This window comes from Grus americana, chromosome 2 (genome assembly GCF_028858705.1).
Source record: "Grus americana isolate bGruAme1 chromosome 2, bGruAme1.mat, whole genome shotgun sequence".
Taxonomy (NCBI): domain Eukaryota; kingdom Metazoa; phylum Chordata; class Aves; order Gruiformes; family Gruidae; genus Grus; species Grus americana.
Window position 1 is genome coordinate 29,655,365 of NC_072853.1, and position 14,655 is coordinate 29,670,019.

General features: G+C 35.7%; 1 protein-coding gene across 13 annotated transcripts in view; it reads right to left on the reverse strand.

Moving 5' to 3' along the window:
* WWP1 (WW domain containing E3 ubiquitin protein ligase 1) overlaps positions 1 to 14,655 on the reverse strand; it is a 64,702-nt gene that overhangs the window by 23,534 nt on the left and 26,513 nt on the right. For 11 of the 13 annotated variants that reach the window (XR_008575682.1, XR_008575683.1, XR_008575684.1 and 8 more), the window contains 6 exons: positions 12,710 to 12,848; positions 10,225 to 10,349; positions 7,345 to 7,482; positions 7,183 to 7,249; positions 4,866 to 5,047; positions 1,585 to 1,933 (listed from right to left, as the gene is read on the reverse strand). Coding sequence is in view for 7 of the 13 variants with exons in the window: in XM_054814883.1 (XP_054670858.1) it covers positions 1,585 to 1,933; positions 4,866 to 5,047; positions 7,183 to 7,249; positions 7,345 to 7,482; positions 10,225 to 10,349; positions 12,710 to 12,848 (1,000 nt within the window). In the remaining 6 variants the exon portion in view is untranslated. Of the gene's footprint in view, positions 1 to 1,584; positions 1,934 to 4,865; positions 5,048 to 7,182; positions 7,250 to 7,344; positions 7,483 to 10,224; positions 10,350 to 12,709; positions 12,849 to 14,655 lie in introns of those variants that run through there. The other 2 variants (XM_054814884.1, XM_054814885.1) reach the window with 2 other exon arrangements.

The window sequence follows — 14,655 nt, forward strand, 5'->3', positions numbered from 1 at the left end:
GGTAAATTCTCTGTCCGATATCCCTGGGGATTATTTCTTCAGTTTTAGTTGCAAAGCAAACTTACATTAAAGATGGGAGAGAGGACCAAACATTATAAACAATTGAACTTTCTTGCTGCTGAGAACTGCCATAATGCAATAAAAATAATTATAAATGGGAGAGGAAACCAGGAGAAATGTTAGACGAAAAGCTGAAGCCCTTGCTTGCATTAGATACGTTTGGTTTGCTTATATACATAACTAATTAGCTCCTAAAAACACAGGCAGAACACCTTGCGTGCTACTCATAGGATCTGATGTGCATTTCCTCACTATTAGAGAACATCCTATAAAACTCCTACAAAATGTTTTCTGCAGTTCAAGAGGTTAAATGCAATGATTACAAGGAGGTAAGAGAGGAGCAGCAGCATGTTACAGAGTTACCAGGGCTAAACATAATGGCTACTCAACTAGATTGGGGGGGAACCCAAAAAAAACCTCCACAAAAATGTGATCAGGGAAGAATGGTGAAGAAAAGCATTTGGCCATAGCGTGCACTATACTGGAACTGATGACCCTGTACTCAATGGGAAAGCATGTAATTAATTTAAAAAAAAAAAGAAATGTGGCAGGGGGATGACCACAGGAATTCCCACCTATAAAGTGCTTCCATTGTCAAGGCATCTAGAAAATAAAAACTTTGCAACTCTTTCCCAACAATATGTACACAAAATTTCTATCTTTTTAGACGCTTGTTTTCATGTTTATCCAACTGCAAAAACTCAAGTTAAATGTCACTAATAACTTACTGAACCTCCTTCAGAGGGAGCAGGTACAAGACAGGCTCTCTGAAAGATCAGCTACAATGAAACAAGGTATATACACTTTGGGTAAGAAACAATTTCTGTGTTCAGAAAATGCTAAAATAGTATTTAGAATGTTATGGAAATGTTGGTACTTCCAATTAGTTACTGAAGACATCTTTTCACCCAAACATGAAAGCATCTATCAAAAAAAATTTAAGATCACTATATTTGAGCATGTACTATATTTTCATTTCAAGACTAAGCACTTTAATTTTGCATTTACGGTTTAGGACTACAGAAGTAGTTTCTAACAGGCTAGTAGAATTACAAGCTTCTAGCTATTCTGAGCACATATATATTTCAAATCTTTATTTTTACCTATAACATTATTGGTCTCATTGTTACACAGCAAGCTCCTACAAGTATTTCCTGACTATTTTCACTTCTATATATTTTGGTCCCTACTGCATTCTCATAGTTTAAGAACCAAAGAAGTAACAAATTGTGACCCAAATAAGTTTGAATATATCAAATGAAAAGTCTTCACGTCCCTAATGCCCAAGAGTTTGTCTATTTAGATCACAATACTGTCTCAGCAAATCAGTTCTCAGTTGTTACTTTCTGGGACAAGAGCTACCAGCCAGTTATAGCAGCAGTACGAACACCATTTTAGATTAAATAACCCCATCTCAACCAACTGACCTGCATTTGGCAATCCCAGTATAGAATTAAATTTCTGTTTCTTTATATGCATGTTCAGACAAAACATAATTATAGCATTATAATCAAGCCCACATACCCAGGTGGCAGAGGTTCTGTACTGGCATTACCAGGCTGCTGCCTTACAGGTTCTGCAGATGCACTTGAGGTCGAGGAGGATTCCCTTGGTTTTGCTGCATCTGCAGCTGTACTGTTTCTAGCATTAGGTTGAGCACAGTCTGTTGCAGCTGCAGGTTCTAGTCCAGCAGACGCAACAGGTAATGTAGAAGTGTGGCTTTCAGAACAACTAGTTGCTTCTGTTGTTGACTGAGGTTCTGCTGTAGTGCTAGTGCAATCTGAAGACATGGGAGCTTCAACTGAACCTATCAGAGCCTCGGAGACAGAAGAATTACCAGCTTCTGGTGCAGAAGCAGACGACTCGCCATTAACTGAGAAGTGGGAAATAAGAACATTTGTGTATCAGGATCTGATGAGATTTGCTTTTCAAATTACCAATCTTTGGAGTAAATGACATGGAAGGAATACATTTAAGTCACACCATTATGCCATAAGCACCACTTTTGTATAAGACGACAAAAAGTCACAATGCGCCTGCCTCAGTGAAAACTGTAATTAAAACTTACAGTATACAAGCCCATCCTCTATACATCCCTGCTAAGGTAATTTCTCAGTTTCTGCATATCTCAGTCAACTCAACGTTATACCTTATTCTTTAGTTTAGCAAAAATGTCTCATCTGCCTCCCTGAAAACAGTACTGCTTTATTTGCTTTGAAACTTTGAACTTATAGCAACTTCAAAAAAGAATCTTGATTAGCATGATATGAAAAAAAATATTAAGAGATAAATAACTATATGAAATATGGAAAAGTAAGAGGCAGTTCTCACAGAAGATTTCTTTTTCCCTTTTTCAGAGTCGAGGTACAGAATCCTACAATTAAGCAAAAACCACTTGTGTGTGACTTGGAAAAAAATCCCCCTCTAAAAGAAGGATTAAAATATAAAAATTAATATTTGGCTAATGTAACTTACATAGTTCAATGACTGAAGAAAATTATTGTAGAATCACAAAGAAAATAAATTTCTGTCTTTCAAAGAACAATATAAATGTCATCCAACTCAAGCAAGCATGATCTCATAAAAGGTTTAAAGCAGGCATAGACTTAGCAGGAAAAAAGGGCTACGAAGGCTTTATTACTCCCAAGCCCACTTGGCCAACAATAAATCAATACCAATCATCTGCAGAGCTTAACAGAACAGTATCTCAGCACATCAAAATCTTGCCTTCGACAAGCAAAATCAGGTACAGCTGTCTGTAGGACCCCCATTAAAAGTCAAGGCCCTATTAACAGCAGTGCAACATCATTCACAGATTTCATTTTCTGCACCACTAATCAACACCAGACAGTGACAATTCTATTTAAACTCATCAGTTTGTACCTTTTCTAGAGTTGGAATTATTTTTCCACAAGACTAAATATAATATTTAATTCTGTGTAACACACAAATAAAAAAATTGCTAGATTCTTCTTACTGTTTGCAATATCTATATAATATCAGCAATTTCTTGCTTTCCCAGACAGTCAGAAAAGCAGGTCAAAGAATTACAAACAATAAAACAGTCATCAGCAATGTATTTAAATTAGCAATTCAGTTTCTTTAAGGCATTACCACTGGGCCATAAATATTTTATTGATATGCACAATGATATGCATGATTTTACAGGCAGTACAGTTTTGTAAGATCTGTAAAGGTACTGCTGTTTGAACACAACTATTCTGGGTAATAGACCACTACTTCCAGCTCACACAAAACAGGTTAACTACATTAAGACATGACAAGACTTTGTATTATTCCAAGCAAATGTAAAGCATGACATTAAAAAAATCATAACTACAAACAATCTGATCAAGTTTCTTCAAACTTCTGCTTCAACTAGCAACAGTTTTACTTAAACAGGAAAAGAAGCCAACTGAAATTTCAGCTTTCATTAAAAAAAACCATTCAATTCATCCACATGAAGGAGTGAATGGGATTAGATAATGAAGTTAGAAGCAAAATAACTGACAAATCATCAGTTCTTTTAGTAAGCTGATCTCCAAAACAGATCTATAAAACATTACATCAGCCAATTACCTCACCAATTAGATCTAAAACAGAAATTCCAGCAACATCACATGAAATTGCAATCCTGCTAAGCACAACAGTAGGGAAAAAAAAAAAAAGTCTGTCATCAACAAATGCTAGAGTCCTGGTTTATGCCTTGCCTTAAAAAGTCTCCACCAACTGGTACAGTAGTTGAAAACTGTTATATCAGTGCCTCAGTGCAAGCTCAGTGATGATTTCATCAATATTACTATTTGAACAAATCAATTATTTTTGCAATTACCCTATCCTAGTACAGATTTCAAATGGATCTCTCCACTGTTGAAGAAAAAGGGAACAATGCCTAAATAATATATATGCCCTCTGGCCTTCAACTGAAAAGAGAGGGGAATCAAATTCAAGTTCTCCAAATAGAGAAAAGCTTCAGAGAAGGCCTAATTTAATTATTACCTTTTAAAGTTCATAATTGTTTCTGCTATCTTCCCACCATACCCACATTTCCCACTCTATTACAGAAAGTTTGACAGTCTCTGTTCTAGTGTTTAACGGCTTGCCTATTTCTATTTGTTATCTTTTTCCTCTGCTATCACTATAATCTCTCTCAAACTGTGGAGAAAAAGCAGACAGTGCTTAGCAAGCACAGTCATTATTAGATGTAAAGTTTTGCCAGAGGAACAAAAATTAAAAAAGACTTTCTTTTCACTTGTTTTACTATACTGAATGTTACTTGTAGTCATAATAAAAGTTTTTGTGTTTAAGAGGAAAATGAAATTTAGTATTTGCCAATATGTGTTTTGAAACAGCATACCTTTTGATAAAATGGAAGGCAAGGAGAATCCGCAACACATCTCAACTCAGAGCACAGCAGTTCCCTGACAGCACTAAAAATCAGATTTATCTAATGGCAAAAGAAACTTCACTACAGTTACTCAAATTAATTGTGAAAGAAATCTGATTTTCCTCCAGACAATCAGTAATGTGGGACAGAGAAATGGAAGTTTTGGATGCTTTAAATCTTTCTTCAGAGAAGAGAACTGATGGGAAAGTATGAAAGTTAGTGCATTTAAGAACGGATCTATTCCAGAAAAATTCACAGAACTGGACACACAAGATTATAAATTCAAGCCCAAAAACATCCTTTCAGTATTTTTGAAATCTAACAAAAGATGTGTAGAAAAAGTGGCTCAACTACAGATACATTTCAACCAGATAAAAAAGTCTTATGGAACATGTTCTCATAACTCTCCCATTCTTACCAGTGCTGTTGACAGGCTGAGCTGCAAGTGGTTTTGGTACTGGTGTATTTTTGGGTCTGGCTGCAACGTGAGTAGGAGATGGTGTGCTGTCTCCATTAACAGCTTCTATACAGAATGTATTCTGTACTACAGAGTTGGAAGGTACTTGATTGTCTATCCCATTAGAAATGTCACAAGCAGATCTTAGTAAAAATAAAAGATCGTTTCAGGTTACTACAAACAGCACGTTAAACAGTTATGCAACTAAACAAAATCCTACACTAAATCATGCTAAAGAAACAAATAAAGAAATGGAAGTAAATTCACAACAGTTTATAACACAATGTTTGCAGCCTAGATAACAATCAAGTGCAAGACAAAACCAATTAAGGAACAAAAGGTAAATTATGGCTTTGAGGATTTCAGATACTTCAAAGAAGTAAGATTTTCCATATCCACTTAATCTTTTACTTGTAATGGCATATTAGAATTGAGTTGGGCAGACTGATGCGCCTGCCACATCTTCCAAAACTGCCTTAGGGACCCTTCAAAGGGCAGCTATGAGCAAGAAAACTTTTTCTCTCCTTAAGCAAGTGGAACAATGGTTTTGTTTGTCATATCTCCACAAATTATTCTAAGAAAGTAACAAACTCTCCCTCAGTAAAAGGAAAAGAAGATGAGCTTCTCCATGCATAGGCAGGATGGGACATTGTGAGGAGATATACACAGGCAGCTCTGCGTTTATAAGGCCACATGGAAATAAATGTACTGTAAGGGCTTGTGAATGGAAAGTCTCATTCAATTACTGGTTTTACTTAAATTATCCCAAAATGCTTAAAGCCATCCACCAGAGACACATACTGTGAAAATTACATTCAATGCCAACTCCCCATCTTCTCAAGGATTAGAGGCTAAAAATTAAAGACAAGTTAAACAGATGACAAAAAAACGTGAGAATTGTTACAAGTCCCACTTTGCAGAGTAAGAAGGGAAACAGCAGCACTTCATGCTACCTCACCCAACTACTCCCCAAGGGAGAAGTGTAAACAGAGAATTAAAGTATTATCCCTTTTCAACTCTAGACTACAAACCCGATTTGCTTCCTGAAGACATGCACAGAAGCTACCTTAAAACATTTCTTCATCTCTTAAATTTAAAACTGTAAATCCAAACTGCTGTATTAGTTATAAGGAAAACTGCTCTAATCAAAATATCAAGAGCAGTATCCCAGTAAAAGCCACAGCTCCAGCAACAATAGTTGAATGAAAACAAATGATTACTACTACTCTTTCAAAAGGGTATGCAGATGTGTTTTAAATCACTTTAACAGTCCCAAACCTTTCTAAACAAAACTAAGGAGATGCAAGTTTTTATCCTCACCCCCTCATACTGGGCACCCATGGGGGAATAGAGACAAACCTCCACGTATTCAAAAAAAGAATCAAGTCGAGTGTACAAGGACAAATGTGTCCCTGTCACTCAAATGCATAGCAACTGTATGTTTTTTCACTCCATCGTTTGTCAAGAACTTAGACAGAAAGGGGTTCACTGCAAGGTAACTGAGCAGGCCAGTAACATTAAATTGATCTGAATGTTCACCTATTTGACTCACTAGCGGTGAGGGGGCAAACAATCTACTCCTACTTCTCTCCCTGCGGTCCCTGAGCTGGTATAAAGATAGAGAAGCCAAGAATGAAGCTCTAAATTGATCCCAAAGCCTTTTTCTTGCCACTTCAGGTTGAAAGCAGGCAAACCCTTTGCCTCAGTGTTCTGAATACTGCTTCCTAAACTCAATGCAAGTCTCTTAAACAACTTCCTGATCACCACCTTAAAAAGGAACTGGGTGAGGGGGAAGTAATTTAGGCTTTTTCTTCTTCTTCCTTCCGTTCAGATGGTATGTTGCAACAAGTTGGTAGACATGAATAGAAAGGGTTCTTAAACAGCTGAAGAAAACAAATAGAAAAAGGACGCAAAACCACATTGAAGCCCTGCTCCCTAATCTCTGCTGCAGCATTTATTAGACTTCCAATCAGTTGAATTTTTATGTTCAGAGGCCTACATATCCTAGAAGCAATGATAAGGTAGAGGAGAGCAGACTATCATCAGAGGAAGAACAGAGTTCTAAATTTAATTCTTCTCAAACTAAATTATGTAATTATCATACAAGCAATGTTTCTAAAACCTGTGCTAACATAATTTAGGGCTTGACAGTTAAAATCTATTCCCTTCAAAATAATTTAAAAAAAAAAAAAAACACCCCACAAACAACCCAAACATTTCAACTGATAAATTTGCTAATATACTTCATATAGTTTAAAACACAAAAATAAACTCCAACCTGGATGTACTTCTTGCTGAAGCATCTCTGCTTTCATGCGCAGCCTCGCCATTTTGCTGAACTTCTACTGAACAGTAAGAAAAATTCAATAGAAATATTCTATTATATCTGTTTGAAATGTTAATCAAAATATTATCATCTGATTTAATAATTTTAACTTACTGGTTGCTGATGAACTGAGATTTGTAAGAGATTCTTCTTCAACAACCAAACCATCTAGCACAACTGTCAGTTCACCTGTTTGCACCATGCCACTCTTGTTTTCCAAAGACAGTTTCAACTGTTCTTTCACCTTCTCCACTAAAAATGGAGTTGGGGTGGGTAGGGGGAGACAAGGAGAGAAGGGATAAAGGAAAGATTAAATTCTAAACAACACTAAAAGAGACTTTCTACACAAAAGTATGATACATATATTTAGTTGTACAAAACTGAACATGAGACACATTCAGATGATTCAAATCAACATAGAAATCAGTAAGGAGCTGTGGGTAAAAGCACAATCTATTGTACAAATAAATTGGCCATTTACATAGTATATTCTATAGGTATGCTATAGAATCCACGTGGTTTCAGTATTCTGTTAATGCTTTCCCAGATTTTCTCTTTCCACTAAGCCCTTTTGAAATTACACATTACTTACATAACATGAGAAGACTTAAAGTCAAACAACTTCTGAAGTACACATCCAAATATTACAACTCATGGGGAACCTCATTCAACAACCACAGCTTATGTTCATTTCTCTTATCACTTTCCAAAACTAATTCTAAGAGACTACTGAAAAGAACTTTGAGGAAGAAGTAAATGCAAAGACTGCATAGAGTCCTTCCTCATTTTTTAAAATTATTTTTAGTAAATCCTTACTAGCATTTTCATAGATCCCAACTCCAAGGATTAAACAGTAGCACAGAGGATACCTCAAGCAACCAAATATTAAATCAGAAACTATTTTCACCAAAAGAAAGTTTGAGATAATTGAGATACACAAAAAATGTGTACATGGTACAGTAAAAGCATTCAATATGACTGATAAGCAATGTACACATTTGTAAAGACACATACATAATCCAGAGGTAAAACATGCTGTGGATGCTGTGTAATTGTCTCTAAATCAACTATTACTAGTACAGCAGTTAAAGCTACATGTCATCAATACAAAAACAGTCAGCTATGAGTTCACATTAAACAGGTTAAAATGGTTTAAGGCCTTTTAGTATTTGTGGTCTCAAATTAAAAGATTATTTTTTCAAGATATACCACCATATTTTCCTCTCTATCATAGCAGTCCAAGCTAAAGTTAAAGCTCACTGTGCACTTCTATGCATTAAACTAGTATTTCCTTATTTTTTTCATTCTTAACACATATCATAAATGAACAATAAACATGACAACAGGGAAGGCTACCATAAGCTATTATCAGGTACCCCCAAGCTATTACTTTAAAGAGCAGGTCTGGCAGTGTAGTTGGGCAGCACTTACTAGCAGACACCCACTGCTGTATTACAATGGACTTCAAAGTACTTTAAATCACTGGAGCAAGCACAAACATCCCAAATCTACAGAATTATTGATTTAGCAATCTGCATTCTGGGAAGCAAGAGAAGAAACTAGCCTGCCACCGAGCTGTTAAATTAACATATTTCTAAATCATCGTTTTTGCAAAGGGTGGTTGGTTTAGCTTCTGCTATTTTAACAGGTTATCTCCCCAAACCAGATCAACAGCTGGCTGTACTCCAACCCAGCTGGCAAGAAAGCTGGAAGGGGTGTGGCCAGTAATTCAATACTGCTGGTGTTTAGCAGGAGAAAGTAACAGCACTAATTCTGAAGTTTCTGCATTTAGAGGACTTCCCCATTCTATTTCTTCAGTAAAGAGCCTTTACGTGCTGCATTTTAGATTAGGTATCAATAACTGAACAACTCAAGAATATCAACCAGATTATTCAACCACTGAATTACTGGATAATCCGGTGTGTGTCAAACTGCTGACTTGCCCAAATGAGAAACACTGCACATAAATTACTTTTGATGCAATATACAGCTAACTCAGTCAACCATTCCCTGAAAGAATTTGCCAAGTTGTTGGCTCCTACATCCCCTGGATCTACAGTAATAAAATATTAACTATTTTGTTAGAAATAGTTAAAATATTAACTTTTTTTTTTTGCTATCATTACTACAAGGCAGTTTCTTCTGATACAATTTTTTTAATTTAAAAAAGAAGCATGGAATCTTGGGCAGAATCTTTATAATATTGCTGAAGAAACTCCACTTGATTTTGGATTCTGTTTCAGGTTTCTGTAAGAATCAGAAAAATGAAGCTTTTTTTCAGCTCTCTTTCCCCCCACCTCCCTAAACACAGCTCTCAGGTTTGTGTATCTAACTTGTGAGAAAGGTTAGAGATTGGTTTAGCTGGAATTCTACTGCCACTCTGGAGTGGAATTTAAAGTGTGGATTCACCATCTTCTTGTACTAATGAAAAAAAATTTTAAAACCAAATTAGATAAAGAAGACCTGTTTAATTTTATTAAAGACAATTAAAATTACAAGTTACATAGAACACAACAATCTCTAATGTACTAAAAGGAAGTTCTCAATTGTTTCATTAATCAGTAGTTCCTATTGCTCTCTGGGCAGCTAAATTATGAGGGAAAAATATCCAGCCTTTGTATTAGTGATTCCAGAGAAGGAAAACAAAAAATTACATAGATGGCTTTTCTGAAAGTTTAGACTTTTTTTTACCAAGTCTAAAACAGATCTTCTAGCAAATTAGTTATCAGTTTGCCACAAAACATTATATTTAATCACTTCTACTTTTACTTAATTTGTAATTACTCATACTCTAATGTTTGTTTTAAAATTATATCCCATTGTTACATTTAAATTGCTCTTGATAGCACAGACATCTCTAAAAGAGACAAGTAAAGACATCAACTGAAAGTCAGTTGTAATTACATATATAGTTAGTAGTCTGGTTGCCAGTTTGATATATAGATTAGTAATAATAATTCTACTTTACTCAACGTATCCTTCATGATAACTTACATTTTCTATTGTGTATTTCCAAAGCTTGTCTCAAGTCTACAGTGGCTCTTCCTAATAAAGCATCTGCTTTTAAAGTGTGATGGCTCCACACTCTAAATTCCAGCGTAGTCTGTGGAGTCACATTCCTGCATATAAAATACATTTTTTTAAAAAAATATATACAGATTTTAAGGTATTCGTTCTTGTTATTAGGAGTATTTGAACTTAATTCACTTTCTCATATTTATTGTATTTCTTGATACTAATTAACTGAAAGAAATTTTTGTACTGCAAGGGGAAATTTTTAACTAAGAACTGCAAACACTATGATATTTCTACTTAAGATCGATCCTAAAGTGCATCATTACGATAGCATAAGGAATTTGAGGAGTATCAGAATAACCTACACTAAGCTCAAATCTCAGTTATATAAAACATATCTGTCTTTATTTATGAAAGACATATTTTCCTTATTGCTCACTATTCCAGAATTCTAACTAAAACCTCACATTATTAAATGTGGAGAAAAAAGTGGTAAGTATATTCATCTGTCACTAGAAAGAAAAATACTAAATATTTTAAAAAGAGGAAAAAGCAACCAATCAACTATTTGCAAGCAGGAAGAACCCATTTAATAGGTGTCAGCTTGCCATGAAAGTGTTGATAAAACATTATTTGTGAATCCACAAATACATATAAAAGCATAATGGATACTCACAGAAATCAGAGGGAAAAAATCAAATGATGAAGCTAAAGTAAAAATTGGAGGGAAGCAGAAAGGTAAAGGACCCAATTACAGTAATAATATGATAACCTTTGGCAGTGATCTCTCCCCTGCTCAAGAGGGAAAACAGGAAGCTATGCTAGGTCCTGGAGAGTAAGTTTTGTAGTACAGGGTCTAGTACTGTAAGAGTGCTCCTGGCTGTAAAAAATGGAGTAGAATCACTGTACTGCAAAAAGTCAAAGGCCACATATCCATCAGTATTGGATACAGAAAGTTATATCAGCATTGATGAAAACAATACTAAAAACAACCCCCATCCTCCCAACAACAGGGCTAGCTTTATAGTCGCTTGAACGTGTTGGACAACATGGATCATTTTTGCTGAAATCCATGAGCAAATATATTTTTGCATTTTGAAGACGCTGCCTTCTATTGGAAGTCTTACTAAAAGACCAGCTCAACAAAGAAAAGAAAGAAAAAAGAAAAAAAAAACCAAACACCACCTACAAACAAAGATTATATTGCTGGTGCTCTATGCAGACCCATAGAAGTGAGGAGAATTTGGTAGGCCAGGGTTCACTCATCCTCAAATAGACTGGGCAACTGAACTAATAATACCATTCCAACAGCCAGAGGAAGAGGAGGCCAGAATGCCTTAAATAAGGGTAAGATCCTAAGTAAGTAATACTGATGATGGAATGAGTCTGTTTGGCTGTACTGTGCATGCCAAATTACCTCATTTCTATCAGCTCACCAAATCCTGCCAAATCAAACCTGCCTCCTCAACAGAAACTCTGGTCTCTGTGAATATAGTGATAGCTCTGTACTTGTGCTAGTAATAACTCCTGGAAATCATTGGCAGGTCCAAGACTATATTATTCTCTTTCACAATATTGCAAAGGGCTAATAAGGTCTACTAAACCTGAAACATTGAGAAATGTGGCACAGGAATATCTTTCTTACTTCAGCCCAGGTCTGTACTTAACAAGCAAGTGTTCCCAAGCAAACAGTTCCCCAAATCTAGGTATGTTGTACCACTCCCCACTCTCCAGCACTGTTAGTTATAGGAACCTGGCGTGGTTCCTACCACTAACAACAAAGCTGGCTATTGCACAAAGACAGGTCAGATGCTGTAAAATGTACCGGTCCATGCTCAGTGCCACTTGATAGTAGCTATGCTGTTTCCAGACCCAAATCTTGCCTGTATAATAATGCATTCTAGCCAACTGCACAGAGCCAGATCACCAGTTCTTCATAGTCATATTCAGGTGTATCTACACCTGTAGCACAGTTAAACCACATTAAACGACAAGAAGATTAAAAAGGTCAAATATTAGGATAAGTTGCAAGGTCACTTTGCAGTAAACTGTTTTTGTGTGTGTATCCCTTCATTAGGAAATATAAATGAAAAAGTGACCCTTCCTCATAACTACTACTTATCCTGCTGAGATTTTTTTTCCTTTTAAAGTTGAGAATGACATGGTTACAATTAGTAGCATCTTCTAGAAGCGAATCTTAAACTCGAATAGTCTACAGTGCTAACAAATATCAGGAGTATGTCATGTATAGCAACTGTATGCAAGGAACGCTTTCTGTACAAAAACTATTCTCCAAACATTTTAAGACTTCAGAAAAAAAAATCATTTGAGATAAATATCATCTCAAGTCTGCATTTAGTTATCAACAGCCAGAGAAAACTAGGTAGGCAACCAAGCTTAGTAAATATTTGCCTGCGATGTCTGCCTAATAAATAGTATTAAACAACCAAAAAGATCTACTTACACTGTCAGCTGTTCATCCCATTTTGGATTTGAAGAACTACTTGATTTTGCTGTTTTCTTAATTTCTCCATCTGCAGCTAATTCTGTGTAGAAAGTTGTTCCAAACCAATTCTTCTTCCGTTTCAGCTTGGCACTAGAAACTAATAAAATGCATTGCTTTATCTATAACAGCACACTGTTACTGAAAAAAAGAAAACGTACTGTCTACACAACATATGAAACACAGCATGGCAATGTTATTCCTCACCTTTTGTACTTCAGCTGAACATAAAAGAGGTCAATGCTAAAACGGTAGCTTTTATTCTCAAAAGCTACTTTGTCAGATACCTGAAACCAAGTGTGACATATTCTCTTCACCATGTATGGGCATGATGGGTTTGAGAGACAGCACAACAATTATTTTAGGGAAAAACACTGAAAATCATGTGGGTTCTTTTGTTTATTTTCTCATTGTTCTTCCTACTCTTCCCCTAACTGAAAAATACGTAACTATGATAAATCTGAGAGATTATCAGGTAGACTTTTTTTAAAAACAAAAAAAAATTATATGTATTTATGAAAGCATATGTAGTTCAGGCCTATTTCAAAACGTCCCTGTACACAGAGCTTCGTTTCCTTGCCTATATTACCTGTGTAGTTAACCTGTGGTTTAACACAACAGTTTGTTAAAAGTAAGAAATCAACTCTCAAATTTCCCCTATTTAAACAGCTTTGCAGATGAACTTAAAGTTTCAGCTAAATATTCAACAATTAAGCAAATGACCAAAGAAGCTATTTTTTACCCCTGAATCACTGGTGAGGTCCTCAGTGCCCCCAAACATAAATCTGTATTCCCACTTCCTCACCCAGCTGAGGGAGTCACTATAAAAACCAACAGCAGACTAACTGCCAACACTTTAAATTCTGTTTCAGGCAGATGTTGTCCTCAGAAGACCACATTGATGGACTTGCACCAGTACCTACCTGCTGGCTATGCCTTCTCTCTCATTGTTCCCATACTTCAGTGTGATTCTCTTTCCTTCCACTTTCAAACTAAAGCAAAGCTGAGTATTTTCAGCCACTTGGAAATAATCGTTGCATGTTACTTTTCTGCATCATACTTGCTAATTCAAAAGTATGTGCAAGTTAACTAAACTGTCTGAAAGGGAGTCAAAAAAGGTCTGTCAAGTATTTCTGGATTACAATATCCTGAGACATATGCATTAGTTACTTAAAAGTTAGGCAGATGCAACCATCCAAGATTCTAAAAGCATTAGCCACGGACTCTTACTTAATTTCAATTAAAAGGTGCACACTTAACTCCCTTCTTGACTGAAAAGTCCAGTCTAAGTCATGTGCCACATGTCATAAACAGAAAGTGCAGCCTTGATAAGGATGAAAGATTAATGTAGAAGACTAATAACAGAATTCCACACATGGGTCATATTTTTTCATCTGAAATCATTACATATTTTTAAGCTTTAACAACCTCTGCTTCTTCCACATTTTTTCCTCTATATTTTGCTTTCTAAAAGCAACTGCAACAAATTTGTTAAAAAATAGGTATTTAGTCATAATATTCAAGCTTCCTTTTAGTTTCCGCCTTATCTGATTATGTTTTAAGTCATTAAGTTTTGAGTGCCAAACATGAAAGGAGACCATTATAATTTTTTTTGGTTAGGACTTCTTTTAAAGAAATTAGAAGTAACAAATACTAGCAAAAAACTTCAAAAAGAACTAACAAGACAAGATATCTCACCACATATATTTGAAAAAATACTGATGGAAAAACTTCTTGGCAACAAGTTGTAACTGTCCAAACTCAAACAAGTCACCACTCCATATGAAGTTCCTTGTCTACAAAATGAGTATATGCTACTTGCTGCCTTTATAAAAGTGCTTTTTAAGTCTGGTTCTTGAGATATAAGTCTAGATGAGCACAGGTCAGCAATACTACAGTCCCACACT